The sequence below is a fragment of the Xyrauchen texanus genome, chromosome 25 (assembly GCF_025860055.1).
Source record: "Xyrauchen texanus isolate HMW12.3.18 chromosome 25, RBS_HiC_50CHRs, whole genome shotgun sequence".
In the NCBI taxonomy this organism is placed as follows: domain Eukaryota; kingdom Metazoa; phylum Chordata; class Actinopteri; order Cypriniformes; family Catostomidae; genus Xyrauchen; species Xyrauchen texanus.
Window position 1 is genome coordinate 26,721,201 of NC_068300.1, and position 16,989 is coordinate 26,738,189.

Consider the following 16,989-nt stretch of genomic DNA (forward strand, 5'->3'; position numbering starts at 1 on the left):
ATATGTGATTTGTTTCTCGGTTGCTAGGGTAACCCCATCTGGTTGCTAGGCAGTTAACATAGTGATACTTATCAAGTCTCCTTGCCATCCTGATTGAAATAAGTCAACCCGAAGTCTCTATGTTTTTGTGATGCAGAGATATGTGATTTGTTACTCGGTTGCTAGGGTAAGCCCATCTGGTTGCTAGGCAGATACCATAGTGATACTAATCAAGTGTCCTTGCCATCCTGATTGAAATAAGTCAACCCGAAGTCTCTACGCTTTTCTGATGCAGAGATATGTGATTTGTTACTCGGTTGCTAGGGTAAGCTCATCTGGTTGCTAGGCAGTTACCATAGTGATACTAATGAAGTGTCCTTGCCATCCTGATTGAAATAAGTCAACCCGAAGTCTCTATGTTTTTGTGATGCAGAGATATGTGATTTGTTACTCGGTTGCTAGGGTAAGCCCATCTGGTTGCTAGGCAGTTACCATAGTGATACTAATGAAGTGTCCTTTCCATCCTGATTGAAATAAGTCAACCCGAAGTCTCTACGCTTTTCTGATGCAGAGATATGTGATTTGTTACTCGGTTGCTAGGGTAACCCCATCTGGTTGCTAGGCAGTTACCATAGTGATACTAATCAAGTCTCCTTGCCATCCTGATTGAAATAAATCAACCCAGAAGTCTCTCTGATTTTGTGGTGCAGAGATATAGTTACTGCTAAACGGTTGCTAGGGTACTCTGTTTAGTTGCTAGGGAGTAGCTTGGCAGCTGCCAATCATGAATCTCCAAAGGCTGCTTGTCAGTATGAATGATATAAACCAACTCCCATGCCTCTGTGACATTCAGAATGGAAGATATCCCTCTATGGATTTTGGTTGTTAAGGTGCTCGACAATGGTTGCTAGGGAGGGGCTAGGAAGTGTTGAGTTGATGCATGATTGGCTGTTTGCTGTCCCGAGTCAAACGAGACCACCCTTGTGTTTCTATGACACTTCTATCCGGAGATATCCCTTTGATCTGTTTCAATAGAAGTCTATGGGACTTGTTGCTAAGGTGCTCTTAATGGTTGCTAGGGCGTGGCTTGATAGCTTCACAATGATCCTGAGAGACTGATTGGTCGTCTGAGTAAAATGAGCCCACCCCTGGTCTCTATGACACTGTGATCCAGAGCTATGTTCAATACAAATCCCTATGCCTTTTCATTTCATGGGCCGCCCTACACCATTATAAGTCAATTGGGGCATTTTTGGGCAGCTCCTGCCCCCAGGGGTGCAACTTTTACCCCATATTGAGGTATGCTCTTACAGAGCCTGCCAGCCTCTTCAAATGTGGCAAATCACACGCTTCTGTGAAATCCTCGCTCGGAGCTGTGACGCTCAAAGTTTGTCACAATGTTAAGTCTATGGGATTTTTCGGCCGCTTTTTTGCCCCTGGGGCAAATACCGCACTCGATCGCTTATAAAAGTCATAGCACACGTGTCCTCAATAGGTCGCTCGATTTGACACCTCATTTGTGGGTCTACGCCAAACGGTGCGGGACGAAGTTAGGTGTCAAGTTTTGTACGGAGATAGAATAATAATAAATAGTAAGATCAAGACATAATAATAAGTATGTGAGATTACAATAGTGATGCTTTGCAAGCACCACTAACTAGATAGGTACATTTCCTGAAGAAAATGTGAGTGGTGCTTGCCGTGGCAAAACTCGCCAAACAGCATGTTGTAACTTGAAAAGAAAAAAATTATGGTCATAAATAAATCAGCCCAGAAGTCTGTACGATTTTCTGGTGCAGAAATATGTGATTTTTTACTCGGTTGCTAGGGTAAGCCCATGTGGTTGCTATGCAGTTACCAAGGTAATACAATACATGGCTCCTTTCCATCCTGAGTGAAATAAGTCAACCCGAAGTCTGTAGTGTTTTCTGGTGCAGAGATATGTGATTTGTTACTCGGTTGCTAGGGTAACCCCATCTGGTTGCTAGGCAGTTACCATATTGATACTAATGAAGTGTCCTTGCCATCCTGGTTGAAATAAATCAACCCGAAGTCTGTACTTTTTCTGGTGCCGAGATATGTGATTTGTTTCTCGGTTGCTAGGGTAACCCCATCTGGTTGCTAGGCAGTTACCATAGTGATAGTAATCAAGTGTCCTTGCGATCCTGAGTGAAATAAATCAACCCGAAGTCTGTACTCTTTCTGGTGCCGAGATATGTGATTTGTTTCTCGGTTGCTAGGGTAACCCCATCTGGTTGCTAGGCAGTTACCATAGTGATAGTAATCAAGTGTCCTTGCGATCCTGAGTGAAATAAATCAACCCGAAGTCAGTACTATTTTCTGGTGCAGAGATATGTGATTTGTTACTCGGTTGCTAGGGTAACCCCATCTGGTTGCTAGGCAGTTACCATAGTGATAGTAATCAAGTGTCCTTGCCATCCTGATTGAAATAAGTCAACCCAGAAGTATCTACGCTTTTCTGATGCAGAGATATGTGATTTGTTACTCGGTTGCTAGGGTAACCCCATGTGGTTGCTAGGCAGTTACCATATTGATACTAATGAAGTGTCCTTGCCATCCTGGTTGAAATAAATCAACCTGGAAGTCTGTACTCTTTCTGGTGCCGAGATATGTGATTTGTTTCTCGGTTGCTAGGGTAACCCCATCTGGTTGCTAGGCAGTTACCATAGTGATAGTAATGAAGTGTCCTTGCCATCCTGAGTGAAATAAATCAACCCGAAGTCAGTACTATTTTCTGGTGCAGAGATATGTGATTTGTTACTCGGTTGCTAGGGTAACCCCATCTGGTTGCTAGGCAGTAATCATAGTGATACTAATCAAGTGTCCTTGCCATCCTGATTGAAATAAGTCAACCCGAAGTCTCTACGCTTTTCTGATGCAGAGATATGTGATTTGTTACTCGGTTGCTAGGGTAAGCTCATGTGGTTGCTAGGCAGTTACCATAGTGATACTAATGAAGTGTCCTTGCCATCCTGATTGAAATAAGTCAACCCGAAGTCTCTACGCTTTTCTGATGCAGAGATATGTGATTTGTTACTCGGTTGCTAGGGTAACCCCATCTGGTTGCTAGGCAGTTAACATAGTGATACTTATCAAGTCTCCTTGCCATCCTGATTGAAATAAGTCAACCCGAAGTCTCTATGTTTTTGTGATGCAGAGATATGTGATTTGTTACTCGGTTGCTAGGGTAAGCCCATCTGGTTGCTAGGCAGATACCATAGTGATACTAATCAAGTGTCCTTGCCATCCTGATTGAAATAAGTCAACCCGAAGTCTCTACGCTTTTCTGATGCAGAGATATGTGATTTGTTACTCGGTTGCTAGGGTAACCCCATCTGGTTGCTAGGCAGTTAAAATAGTGATACTTATCAAGTCTCCTTGCCATCCTGATTGAAATAAATCAACCCAGAAGTCTCTCTGATTTTCTGGTGCAGAGATATAGTTACTGCTAAACGGTTGCTAGGGTACTCTGTTTAGTTGCTAGGAGTGGCTTGGCAGCTGCCAATCATGAATCTCCAAAGGCTGCTTGTCAGTATGAATGATATAAACCAACTCCCATGCCTCTGTGACATTCAGAATAGAAGATATCCCTCTATGGATTTTTGTTGTTAAGGTTCTCAACAATGGTTGCTAGGAGGGGCTAGGAAGTGTTGAGGTGATGCATGATTGGCTGTTTGCTGTCCCGAGTCAAACGAGACCACCCTTGTGTTTCTATGACACTTCTATCCGAGATATCCCTTTGATCTGTTTCAATAGAAGTCTATGGGACTTGTTGCTAAGGTGCTCTTAATGGTTGCTAGGGCGTGGCTTGATAGCTTCACAATGATCCTGAGAGACCGATTGGTCGTCTGAGTAAAATGAGCCCACCCCTCGCCTCTATGACACTGTGATCCAGAGCTATGTTCAATACAAATCCCTATGCCTTTTCATTTCATGGGCCAGCCCTACACCATTATAAGTCAATTGGGGCATTTTTGGGCAGCTCCTGCCCCCAGGGGTGCAACTTTTACCCCATATTGAGGTATGCTCTTACAGAGCCTGCCAGCCTCTTCAAATGTGGCAAATCACACGCTTCTACTAAATCCTCGCTTGGAGCTGTGACGCCACAAAGTTTGTCTCAATGTTAAGTCTATGGGATTTTTCGCCGCTTTTTGCCCCTGGGGCAAATACCGCACTCGACGCTTATAAAAGTCATAGCACACGTGTCCTCAATAGGTCGCTCGATTTGACACCTCATTCGTGGGTCTACGCCAAACGGTAGCGGGACGAAGTTAGGTGCCAAGTTTTGTTAAGAGATATAATAAAATAAAATAAAAATAAAAGATAACTAGATAGGTACATTTCCTGAAGAAAATGTGAGTGGTGCTTGCCGTGGCAAAACTCGTCAAACAGCATGTTGTAACTTGAAAAGAAAAAAATTATGGTCATAAATAAATCAGCCCAGAAGTCTGTACGATTTTCTGGTGCAGAAATATGTGATTTTTTACTCGGTTGCTAGGGTAAGCCCATGTGGTTGCTATGCAGTTACCAAGGTAATACAATACATGGCTCCTTTCCATCCTGAGTGAAATAAGTCAACCCGAAGTCTGTAGTGTTTTCTGGTGCAGAGATATGTGATTTGTTACTCGGTTGCTAGGGTAACCCCATCTGGTTGCTAGGCAGTTACCATATTGATACTAATGAAGTGTCCTTGCCATCCTGGTTGAAATAAATCAACCCGAAGTCTGTACTCTTTTCTGGTGCCGAGATATGTGATTTGTTTCTCGGTTGCTAGGGTAACCCCATCTGGTTGCTAGGCAGTTACCATAGTGATAGTAATCAAGTGTCCTTGCGATCCTGAGTGAAATAAATCAACCCGAAGTCTGTACTCTTTTCTGGTGCCGAGATATGTGATTTGTTTCTCGGTTGCTAGGGTAACCCCATCTGGTTGCTAGGCAGTTACCATAGTGATAGTAATCAAGTGTCCTTGCGATCCTGAGTGAAATAAATCAACCCGAAGTCAGTACTATTTTCTGGTGCAGAGATATGTGATTTGTTACTCGGTTGCTAGGGTAACCCCATCTGGTTGCTAGGCAGTTACCATAGTGATAGTAATCAAGTGTCCTTGCCATCCTGATTGAAATAAGTCAACCCAGAAGTATCTACGCTTTTCTGATGCAGAGATATGTGATTTGTTACTCGGTTGCTAGGGTAACCCCATGTGGTTGCTAGGCAGTTACCATATTGATACTAATGAAGTGTCCTTGCCATCCTGGTTGAAATAAATCAACCTGGAAGTCTGTACTCTTTTCTGGTGCCGAGATATGTGATTTGTTTCTCGGTTGCTAGGGTAACCCCATCTGGTTGCTAGGCAGTTACCATAGTGATAGTAATGAAGTGTCCTTGCCATCCTGAGTGAAATAAATCAACCCGAAGTCAGTACTATTTTCTGGTGCAGAGATATGTGATTTGTTACTCGGTTGCTAGGGTAACCCCATCTGGTTGCTAGGCAGTAATCATAGTGATACTAATCAAGTGTCCTTGCCATCCTGATTGAAATAAGTCAACCCGAAGTCTCTACGCTTTTCTGATGCAGAGATATGTGATTTGTTACTCGGTTGCTAGGGTAAGCTCATGTGGTTGCTAGGCAGTTACCATAGTGATACTAATGAAGTGTCCTTGCCATCCTGATTGAAATAAGTCAACCCGAAGTCTCTACGCTTTTCTGATGCAGAGATATGTGATTTGTTACTCGGTTGCTAGGGTAACCCCATCTGGTTGCTAGGCAGTTACCATAGTGATACTTATCAAGTGTCCTTGCCATCCTGATTGAAATAAGTCAACCCGAAGTCTCTATGTTTTTGTGATGCAGAGATATGTGATTTGTTACTCGGTTGCTAGGGTAAGCCCATCTGGTTGCTAGGCAGTTACCATAGTGATACTAATGAAGTGTCCTTGCCATCCTGATTGAAATAAGTCAACCCGAAGTCTCTACGCTTTTCTGATGCAGAGATATGTGATTTGTTACTCGGTTGCTAGGGTAACCCCATCTGGTTGCTAGGCAGTTAACATAGTGATACTTATCAAGTCTCCTTGCCATCCTGATTGAAATAAATCAACCCAGAAGTCTCTCTGATTTTCTGGTGCAGAGATATAGTTACTGCTAAACGGTTGCTAGGGTACTCTGTTTAGTTGCTAGGAGTGGCTTGGCAGCTGCCAATCATGAATCTCCAAAGGCTGCTTGTCAGTATGAATGATATAAACCAACTCCCATGCCTCTGTGACATTCAGAATGGAAGATATCCCTCTATGGATTTTGGTTGTTAAGGTGCTCGACAATGGTTGCTAGGAGGGGCTAGGAAGTGTTGAGGTGATGCATGATTGGCTGTTTGCTGTCCCGAGTCAAACGAGACCACCCTTGTGTTTCTATGACACTTCTATCCGGAGATATCCCTTTGATCTGTTTCAATAGAAGTCTATGGGACTTGTTGCTAAGGTGCTCTTAATGGTTGCTAGGGCGTGGCTTGATAGCTTCACAATGATCCAGAGAGACTGATTGGTCGTCTGAGTAAAATGAGCCCACCCCTCGTCTCTATGACACTGTGATCCAGAGCTATGTTCAATACAAATCCCTATGCCTTTTCATTTCATGGGCCGCCCTACACCATTATAAGTCAATTGGGGCATTTTTGGGCAGCTCCTGCCCCCAGGGGTGCAACTTTTACCCCATATTGAGGTATGCTCTTACAGAGCCTGCCAGCCTCTTCAAATGTGGCAAATCACACGCTTCTACTAAATCCTCGCTTGGAGCTGTGACGCCACAAAGTTTGTCTCAATGTTAAGTCTATGGGATTTTTCGCCGCTTTTTGCCCCTGGGGCAAATACCGCACTCGACGCTTATAAAAGTCATAGCACACGTGTCCTCAATAGGCCGCTCGATTTGACACCTCATTCGTGGGTCTACGCCAAACGGTGCGGGACGAAGTTAGGTGTCAAGTTTTGTTAAGAGATATAATAAAATAAAAATAAAAATAACTAGATAGGTACATTTCCTGAAGAAAATGTGAGTGGTGCTTGCCGTGGCAAAACTCGCCAAACAGCATGTTGTAACTTGAAAAGAACAAAAATTATGGTCATAAATAAATCAACCCAGAAGTCTGTACGATTTTCTGGTGCAGAAATATGTGATTTGTTACTCGGTTGCTAGGGTAAGCCCATGTGGTTGCTATGCAGTTACCAAGGTAATACAATACATGGCTCCTTTCCATCCTGAGTGAAATAAGTCAACCCGAAGTCTGTAGTGTTTTCTGGTGCAGAGATATGTGATTTGTTACTCGGTTGCTAGGGTAACCCCATCTGGTTGCTAGGCAGTTACCATAGTGATACTAATGAAGTGTCCTTGCCATCCTGAGTTGAAATAAATCAACCCGGAAGTCTGTACTATTTTCTGATGCCAGAGATATGTGATTTGTTATCTCGGTTGCTAGGGTAACCCCATCTGGTTGCTAGGCAGTTACCATAGTGATACTAATCAAGTGTCCTTGCCATCCTGAGTGAAATAAATCAACCCGAAGTCTCGTACGCTTTTCTGATGCAGAGATATGTGATTTGTTACTCGGTTGCTAGGGTAACCCCATCTGGTTGCTAGGCAGTTACCATAGTGATAGTAATCAAGTGTCCTTGCCATCCTGAGTGAAATAAGTCAACCCGAAGTCACTACTATTTTCTGGTGCAGAGATATGTGATTTGTTACTCGGTTGCTAGGGTAACCCCATCTGGTTGCTAGGCAGTTACCATAGTGATAGTAATCAAGTGTCCTTGCCATCCTGATTGAAATAAGTCAACCCGAAGTCTGTACGCTTTTCTGATGCAGAGATATGTGATTTGTTACTCGGTTGCTAGGGTAACCCCATCTGGTTGCTAGGCAGTTACCATAGTGATACTAATGAAGTGTCCTTGCCATCCTGAGTTGAAATAAATCAACCCGAAGTCTGTACTATTTTCTGGTGCCGAGATATGTGATTTGTTACTCGGTTGCTAGGGTAACCCCATCTGGTTGCTAGGCAGTTACCATAGTGATAGTAATCAAGTGTCCTTGCCATCCTGATTGAAATAAGTCAACCCGAAGTCTGTACGCTTTTCTGATGCAGAGATATGTGATTTGTTACTCGGTTGCTAGGGTAACCCCATCTGGTTGCTAGGCAGTTACCATAGTGATACTAATCAAGTGTCCTTGCCATCCTGATTGAAATAAATCAACCCGAAGTCTGTACTCTTTCTGGTGCCGAGATATGTGATTTGTTACTCGGTTGCTAGGGTAACCCCATCTGGTTGCTAGGCAGTTACCATAGTGATACTAATCAAGTGTCCTTGCCATCCTGATTGAAATAAGTCAACCCGAAGTCTCTACTGCTTTTCTGATGCAGAGATATGTGATTTGTTACTCGGTTGCTAGGGTAACCCCATCTGGTTGCTAGGCAGTTAACATAGTGATACTAATCAAGTGTCCTTGCCATCCTGATTGAAATAAGTCAACCCGAAGTCTCTATGTTTTTGTGATGCAGAGATATGTGATTTGTTACTCGGTTGCTAGGGTAAGCCCATCTGGTTGCTAGGCAGTTACCATAGTGATACTAATGAAGTGTCCTTGCCATCCTGATTGAAATAAGTCAACCCGAAGTCTCTACGCTTTTCTGATGCAGAGATATGTGATTTGTTACTCGGTTGCTAGGGTAACCCCATCTGGTTGCTAGGCAGTTAACATAGTGATACTTATCAAGTCTCCTTGCCATCCTGATTGAAATAAATCAACCCAGAAGTCTCTCTGATTTTCTGGTGCAGAGATATAGTTACTGCTAAACGGTTGCTAGGGTACTCTGTTTAGTTGCTAGGAGTGGCTTGGCAGCTGCCAATCATGAATCTCCAAAGGCTGCTTGTCAGTATGAATGATATAAACCAACTCCCATGCCTCTGTGACATTCAGAATGGAAGATATCCCTCTATGGATTTTGGTTGTTAAGGTGCTCGACAATGGTTGCTAGGGAGGGGCTAGGAAGTGTTGAAGTGATGCATGATTGGCTGTTTGCTGTCCCGAGTCAAACGAGACCACCCTTGTGTTTCTATGACACTTCTATCCGGAGATATCCCTTTGATCTTTTTCAATAGAAGTCTATGGGACTTGTTGCTAAGGTGCTCTTAATGGTTGCTAGGGCGTGGCTTGATAGCTTCACAATGATCCTGAGAGACTGATTGGTCGTCTGAGTAAAATGAGCCCACCCCCTCGTCTCTATGACACTGTGATCCAGAGCTATGTTCAATACAAATCCCTATGCCTTTTCATTTCATGGGCCGCCCTACACCATTATAAGTCAATTGGGGCATTTTTGGGCAGCTCCTGCCCCCAGGGGTGCAACTTTTACCCCATATTGAGGTATGCTCTACAGAGCCTGCCAGCCTCTTCAAATGTGGCAAATCACACGCTTCTACGAAATCCTCGCTCGGAGCTGTGACGCCCAAAGTTTGTCTCAATGTTAAGTCTATGGGATTTTTCGCCGCTTTTTGCCCCTGGGGCAAATACCGCACTCGATCGCTTATAAAAGTCATAGCACACGTGTCCTCAATAGGCCGCTCGATTTGACACCTCATTCGTGGGTCTACGCCAAACGGTGCGGACGAAGTTAGGTGCCGAGTTTTGTATAGAGATAGAATAATAATAAAAAAAAAAATAAAAACTAGATAGGTACATTTCCTGAAGAAAATGTGAGTGGTGCTTGCCGTGGCAAAACTCGTGAAATAGCATGCTTGAAAAGAACAAAAATTATGGTCATAAATAAATCAACCCAGAAGTCTCTACGCTTTTCTGATGCAGAGATATGTGATTTGTTACTCGGTTGCTAGGGTAAACCCATCTGGTTGCTAGGCAGTTACCATAGTGATAGTAATGAAGTCTCCTTGCCATCCTTATTGAAATAAGTCAACCCGAAGTCTGTACTATTTTCTGGTGCAGAGATATGTGATTTGTTACTCGGTTGCTAGGGTAACCCCATGTGGTTGCTAGGCAGTTACCATAGTGATACTTATCAAGTCTCCTTGCTATCCAGAGTAAAATCAGTCAACCAGGAAGTCTCTACGATGTTCTGATCCAGAGATATGTGATTTGTTATTTGGTTGCTAGGGTAACCCCTCCTTGTTGCTAGGAAGTTACCATAGTGATACTTATGAAGTGTCCTTGCCATCCTGAGTGAAATAAACCAACCCAGAAGTCTCTACGCTTTTCTGATGCAGAGATATGTGATTTGTTAATTGGTTGCTAGGGTAACCCCATCTGGTTGCTAGGCAGTTACCATATTGATACTAATGAAGTGTTCTGCCATCCTGGTTGAAATAAATCAACCCGAAGTCTGTACTCTTTCTGGTGCCGAGATCTGTGATTTGTTTCTCGGTTGCTAGGGTAACCCCATCTGGTTGCTAGGCAGTTACCATAGTGATAGTAATCAAGTGTCCTTGCGATCCTGAGTGAAATAAATCAACCCGAAGTCAGTACTATTTTCTGGTGCAGAGATATGTGATTTGTTACTCGGTTGCTAGGGTAACCCCATCTGGTTGCTAGGCAGTTACCATAGTGATAGTAATCAAGTGTCCTTGCCATCCTGATTGAAATAAGTCAACCCAGAAGTATGTACGCTTTTCTGATGCAGAGATATGTGATTTGTTACTCGGTTGCTAGGGTAACCCCATGTGGTTGCTAGGCAGTTACCATATTGATACTAATGAAGTGTCCTTGCCATCCTGGTTGAAATAAATCAACCTGGAAGTCTGTACTCTTTCTGGTGCCGAGATATGTGATGTGTTTCTCGGTTGCTAGGGTAACCCCATCTGGTTGCTAGGCAGTTACCATAGTGATAGTAATCAAGTGTCCTTGCCATCCTGAGTGAAATAAATCAACCCGAAGTCAGTACTATTTTGTGGTGCAGAGATATGTGATTTGTTACTCGGTTGCTAGGGTAACCCCATCTGGTTGCTAGGCAGTAATCATAGTGATAGTAATCAAGTGTCCTTGCCATCCTGATTGAAATAAGTCAACCCGAAGTCTCTACGCTTTTCTGATGCAGAGATATGTGATTTGTTATTTGGTTGCTAGGGTAACCCCATCTGGTTGCTAGGCAGTTACCATAGTGATAGTAATCAAGTGTCCTTGCCATCCTGATTGAAATAAGTCAACCCAGAAGTATCTACGCTTTTCTGATGCAGAGATATGTGATTTGTTACTCGGTTGCTAGGGTAACCCCATGTGGTTGCTAGGCAGTTACCATATTGATACTAATGAAGTGTCCTTGCCATCCTGGTTGAAATAAATCAACCTGGAAGTCTGTACTCTTTTCTGGTGCCGAGATATGTGATGTGTTTCTCGGTTGCTAGGGTAACCCCATCTGGTTGCTAGGCAGTTACCATAGTGATAGTAATCAAGTGTCCTTGCCATCCTGAGTGAAATAAATCAACCCGAAGTCAGTACTATTTTCTGGTGCAGAGATATGTGATTTGTTACTCGGTTGCTAGGGTAACCCCATGTGGTTGCTAGGCAGTAATCATAGTGATAGTAATCAAGTGTCCTTGCCATCCTGATTGAAATAAGTCAACCCGAAGTCTCTACGCTTTTCTGATGCAGAGATATGTGATTTGTTACTCGGTTGCTAGGGTAACCCCATCTGGTTGCTAGGCAGTTACCATAGTGATAGTAATGAAGTGTCCTTGCCATCCTGAGTGAAATAAATCAACCCGAAGTCAGTACTATTTTCTGGTGCAGAGATATGTGATTTGTTACTCGGTTGCTAGGGTAACCCCATCTGGTTGCTAGGCAGTAATCATAGTGATAGTAATCAAGTGTCCTTGCCATCCTGATTGAAATAAGTCAACCCGAAGTCTCTACGCTTTTCTGATGCAGAGATATGTGATTTGTTACTCGGTTGCTAGGGTAACCCCATCTGGTTGCTAGGCAGTTACCTTAGTGATACTAATGAAGTGTCCTTGCCATCCTGATTGAAATAAATCAACCCAGAAGTTTCTCTGATTTTCTGGTGCAGAGATATAGTTACTGCTAAAGGGTTGCTAGGGTACTCTGTTTAGTTGCTAGGGAGTGGCTTGGCAGCTGCCAATCATTAATCTCCAACGGCTGCTTGTCAGTATGAATGATATAAACCAACTCCCATGCCTCTGTGACATTCAGAATGGAAGATATCCTCTATGGATTTTGGTTGCTAAGGTGCTCGACAATGGTTGCTAGGGAGGGGCTAGGAAGTGTTGAGGTGATTCATGATTGGCTGTTTGCTGCCCCGAGTGAAACGAGACCACCCTTGTGTTTCTATGAAACTTCTATCCGGAGATATCCCTTTGATGTCTTTCATTAGAAGTGTATGGGACTTGTTGCTAAGGTGCTCTAAATTGTTGCTAGGGCGTGGCTTGATAGATTCAAAATGATCCTGAGATACTGATTGGTCGTCTGAGTAAAATGAGCCCGCCCCATTGTCTCTATGACACTGTGATCCAGAGCTATGTTGAATACAAATCCCAATGCCATTTCATTTCATGGGCCGCCCTACACCATTGTAAGTCAATTGGGGCATTTTTGGGCAGCTCCTGCCCCCAGGGTGCAACTTTTACCCCATTTTGAGGTATGCTCTTACAGAGCCTGCCAGCCTCTTCAAATGTGGCAAATCACACGCTTTCTGCTAAATCCTCGCCGGAGCTGTGACGCGCCAAAGTTTGTCGCAATGTTAAGTCTATGGGATTTTTCGCCGCTTTTTTGCCCCTGGGGCAATTACCGTACCTCGATCGCTTATAAAAGTCATAGCACACGTGTCCTCAATAGGCCGCTCGATTTGACACCTCATTCGTGGGTCTACGCCAAACGGTGCGGGACGAGTTAGGTGCCAAGTTTTGTACGGAGATAGAATAATAAAAAGTATAAAAATAAAAATAAGTATGTGAGATTACAATAGTGATGCTTTGCAAGCACCACTAATAAAAATAAGTATGTGAGATTACAATAGTGATGCTTTGCAAGCACCACTAATAAAAATAAGTATGTGAGATTACAATAGTGATGCTTTGCAAGCACCACTAATAAAAAAAATAAAAATAAAAAGTATAATAATAAGTATGTGAGATTACAATAGTGATGCTTTGCAAGCACCACTAATAAAAATAAAAATAAAAAGTATAATAATAAGTATGTGAGATTACAATAGTGATGCTTTGCAAGCACCACTAATAAAAGGTGACTGAAATTTTAATGACTGATAGAAAGTAGATAATACAACTGGCATTAATGCACCAACGTTCAGTATATTGACACTTTGGGACATCAAGGGTTACTCAGTATGTGTGGTTGTGTTTAAAGTCCCTTTGGAATTACCAGGTAGTTTATATTGTTTTAAATATAACAAGTTCTGATTTTGAATTCTGTAAAGCACAGTAAAAGTTTAAATGTGCTCATACAATGATCAACATGTATTATAAACAGCATATTCTTGAACAAGACAGAAGGTCAAGTTGGGCAGCTTGAGTCTAGCCCAATGCAGCAATGCACACTTAACCTTGAGGATGACTTTGAGGTTTGAAGGCCTAGCAAATGAACTAAAGATAATGTATCTTACCTGGCTCTCTCCTCTTCTTGTGAGCTTGTTTTCAAATTGAGAACTTGATCACTTTCTTTCCAAAACACATGCATTGCTTGTCTTGGATTACTTCATGTGGGGTGTTGTGGTTATTATTCTGATCCCAACCCACTCTGTGCAAGAATCATACTGGTCAGTTTATAGTTGAGAGCAGCTCACAACCTGTGGCCAGCCCCCATTAAAGCACAATTTGTTCTTCTGCACCTAATGGTTGATCGTGCATATTCAGAGTTCTTGTAAGTGTAAACACTATGGCGTTATGATTACCCTCCTAGTTTGAATAAATTCCTGTATACACGTCACATTGGTTTTAATAGTTTAGATGCTGAGTTAATTTTGATTGCTATGAAGCTCATGTACAAATCCACATGCAATGTCATGACATGGACCATTCATAATTTTAATGAATTTTAAGTCCTATACTGATCTATAGGCCTACGTATATATGTAATAACTGCCTTGCTAAATTTAGTCCTACACTGAGAAAATATTAAGGCTACTACACTTTCACTACGTAACAAGCACAAAAATTGGTCATGAATGTTTTCACACAACAAAGAACAGATATTTTACAATGCTATAACTATTTAGATAATCACCTGTCATTAATGATAAATCTGTACTGCTACACCTATATTTAAAATGACATTTTTCCAAATGTTGCTAACAATCCCAACAAAACTGCAAAAATACAGTAACTAAACCAGTGTTGGTGATTTTAAGTTTAGTAGACTGGGTAAGTGTACATATTTAGTAGCAGGGACTGAGAACTAAATGTTTTTAATTTCAGTATCTTTTCATTCTGGTTCAAAAGTTCTTCGGCCTACTTTCTAAAAGGTTGCCGGTTAGAAAAAAAAAATAAGAGTGGTTAATAATGTTCTTTTTAAAAGGACAGTACTCTGCACTAATGAAATACCAAATGCAGTGTTGCCAGATCTCGCAAGGGAATCAAGCAACCTGGTCTGGAAAAACAAGCCCAAAATAAGCAATTCAATTTCTTTCCTGTATGGTGGATTTACCAGCATAGAAATCATAACGAGCAGTTAATTAACAGTTAAGTATTATTTTAATTACAGACCTAAACTCAGCAGCAAGATCTGTATTGCTTGATATCTAACAATAATTCAGTGAAGACTTGGAAACAACTGTGAAATGTACTTAAAATAAATTTACGTTTTAACCTCTAATGTTTTCCTTGTATCTGGATCAAACGTGCATGTATATGTAGTAGGCTAATTATACATGTCTTTATCCTCAGAATCACTCCGGAACAATTGAAAATAATTTTGTTCCCATTTTCGGTTACGTTCTAAAAAAAATTTCTCATGTTTTCAGTTTTTGTTCCTTGAACTGTTTTTGTACCCATTTAGTAGGCTACAGATTTCAGATCCTTTTATTTCATTTCATAAAAAAAACTTTAAATAAAGCACATCTTCTTGCAACTGGCAGATAGAAATGACTTATTCTGAGCACATCATTTATTTACCTATTATTCATTCTCATCAAATGCAAAAAAGAAAACCGAATCACTGTTATGAACAATAGCTCCATTTACATGTCATTAAAGCGCTCTGCCCCTTAGCTCTCTTTTTTCACACAGCGGCCAGTTGTGCAGCCTTCTCTGCCGGTCCACTTTAGTCTGTTTCTTGCAAACACATCATAGGCTCGGTCCATTAGAGGCCTAATCAGTGGGAGAGAGATGAACCAGCCAAGCCAATCCAGACCCACTGCACTGTACATTACTGTGAAAGCTGGCACACCACGGTGAATCTGAAATAAGAATAACACAAAAACACTGAAGGATATTAAAGATTTTAAGCACTAATTTTGAAAATTAATAAACAAAATTAAAAAAATTATCATTTATTTAACAATTAGTAGAACCCCTCTTCTAAAGCAACTAGTTGAAAATGAAAAATAAGAAAACAATCCAACATCCTCTAATGCATAATATTCCATTGAACCCTGAAACGTTTCACATGAGGAGGAAAATATTCTTTCACTCACCTTGTTATTCTTATCAATGACAGTCATTTCATCCATTGCCATCTCATAACTGACACATTCATATTTATTCCCATCATATTCTGGTAGTGAGATGTCCACAAAATGTACTTTATCTGCTCTGTTTCTTTGAAGAAACTGAAGAAAGCGGATTTCTTTCACGCATATTGGGCACTCTCCATCATAAAGTACCTATCACATGAAATAATCAGGATATTTAACAATACAAATGGCGATGATGCTGGATCTTGAGCTCCAGAATTGAGAGAAGTTTAATTATTCCTGGGATTCATCAACTTTTCATGCACAATCCAATACAAGTCTGTGTGAGCATGGCATGCAAGTAAACATTTAGAGCTTATGCCCAATGCAATTGGTATACTTTAGTATATAGACATTTATCATTCCAACAGAAGCCAGTTCTCACCCGTATGTTTTCAGAAGAACCTCTCTGCTGACTGGAGATCAGCCGCTGTGAAGTAAACACGCTCGTCCTGGATGTGATACAACGTAAAGCTCGGAACCATGTTGCGCTGACAGTCATCGTTACCCGAGTGAGAGGAAATTTTCATCTAGTCTGCACATATGGAGTCACATCATTCACTGACCTGCGCAGTTTCGATGCATGTTAGCTCGCTTGCTAAGGTCACGCTTTTACACAACACGATTAGGTAACACACGAGCGGAGGTTTAATTAGTTCTCATGTTTGTGTATATGCAAATATGTGTGCTGGAGGCAATTCAACATTCATTGTGGTGCAAGTTTAGTTATTTTAGGGCTTTGATAGGCCAGTCATATTGCTCACGACAAATTAAACGTGAAAACTTGTTTCTTATTGCTGGATGATTTTCCAAAATAAGAGTCCTTTAACACCATTTATTGTACTCTTCTAAGTATCACCAAAATGTATTATATATTGCTGATTTAGGCCCAAGCATGGACATTTATGTATTTTCCCTTTTCCCCCTTGAAAGTGTTTCCAGGAAAAAATGACATTTCCTTTCTGGGATGAATTTCATGTGACTAGCAAGCTGTGACATTCAATGTAAAATTCTCCAAGCTTGGAACATCCTATCTGCCAACAACCAAGAAAAACTATGTCCAGATTTATCTAGGAGAATTGGTGCTATTTTAAAAGCAAAGGTGGTCACACAGAATATTGATTTAGCTTTAAGTTTACTGTACTGTGTATAACATTAACTGATAAATGAAAACTATTTATATAATTATTTTTGAAGACATCTTCACTATGCAACATTTTTCCCCAAGTCCCTAACAATATGCACAGTACTGTATATATATATGTATATGTATACATATATCAAATTGTTT

General features: G+C 41.5%; 1 protein-coding gene across 1 annotated transcript; it reads right to left on the bottom strand.

Moving 5' to 3' along the window:
• Nucleotides 1-15,029: 15,029 nt before the first annotated feature.
• Nucleotides 15,030-16,474, bottom strand: LOC127619267 (uncharacterized). The gene is made up of 3 exons (XM_052092122.1): nt 16,084-16,474; nt 15,660-15,848; nt 15,030-15,422 (listed from the first exon to the last, which is right to left on the bottom strand). The coding sequence occupies exons 1-3, from the start codon at nt 16,198-16,200 to the stop codon at nt 15,231-15,233; spliced, it is 498 nt and encodes a 165-aa protein (XP_051948082.1). The 5' UTR covers nt 16,201-16,474; the 3' UTR covers nt 15,030-15,230.
• Between the last annotated feature and the right edge of the window lie 515 nt (nt 16,475-16,989).

Bases quoted from the DNA above. Each gene is read 5' to 3' on its own strand.
- LOC127619267 (XM_052092122.1), bottom strand. From the start codon at position 16,200: ATGACTGTCAGCGCAACATGGTTCCGAGCTTTACGTTGTATCACATCC. The intron at 15,849-16,083 runs GTGAGAACTGGC...TTCATGTGATAG, and splicing joins GTTCTTCTGAAAACATACGG to GTACTTTATGATGGAGAGTG. The intron at 15,423-15,659 runs GTGAGTGAAAGA...TTCTTATTTCAG, and splicing joins TCATTGATAAGAATAACAAG to ATTCACCGTGGTGTGCCAGC.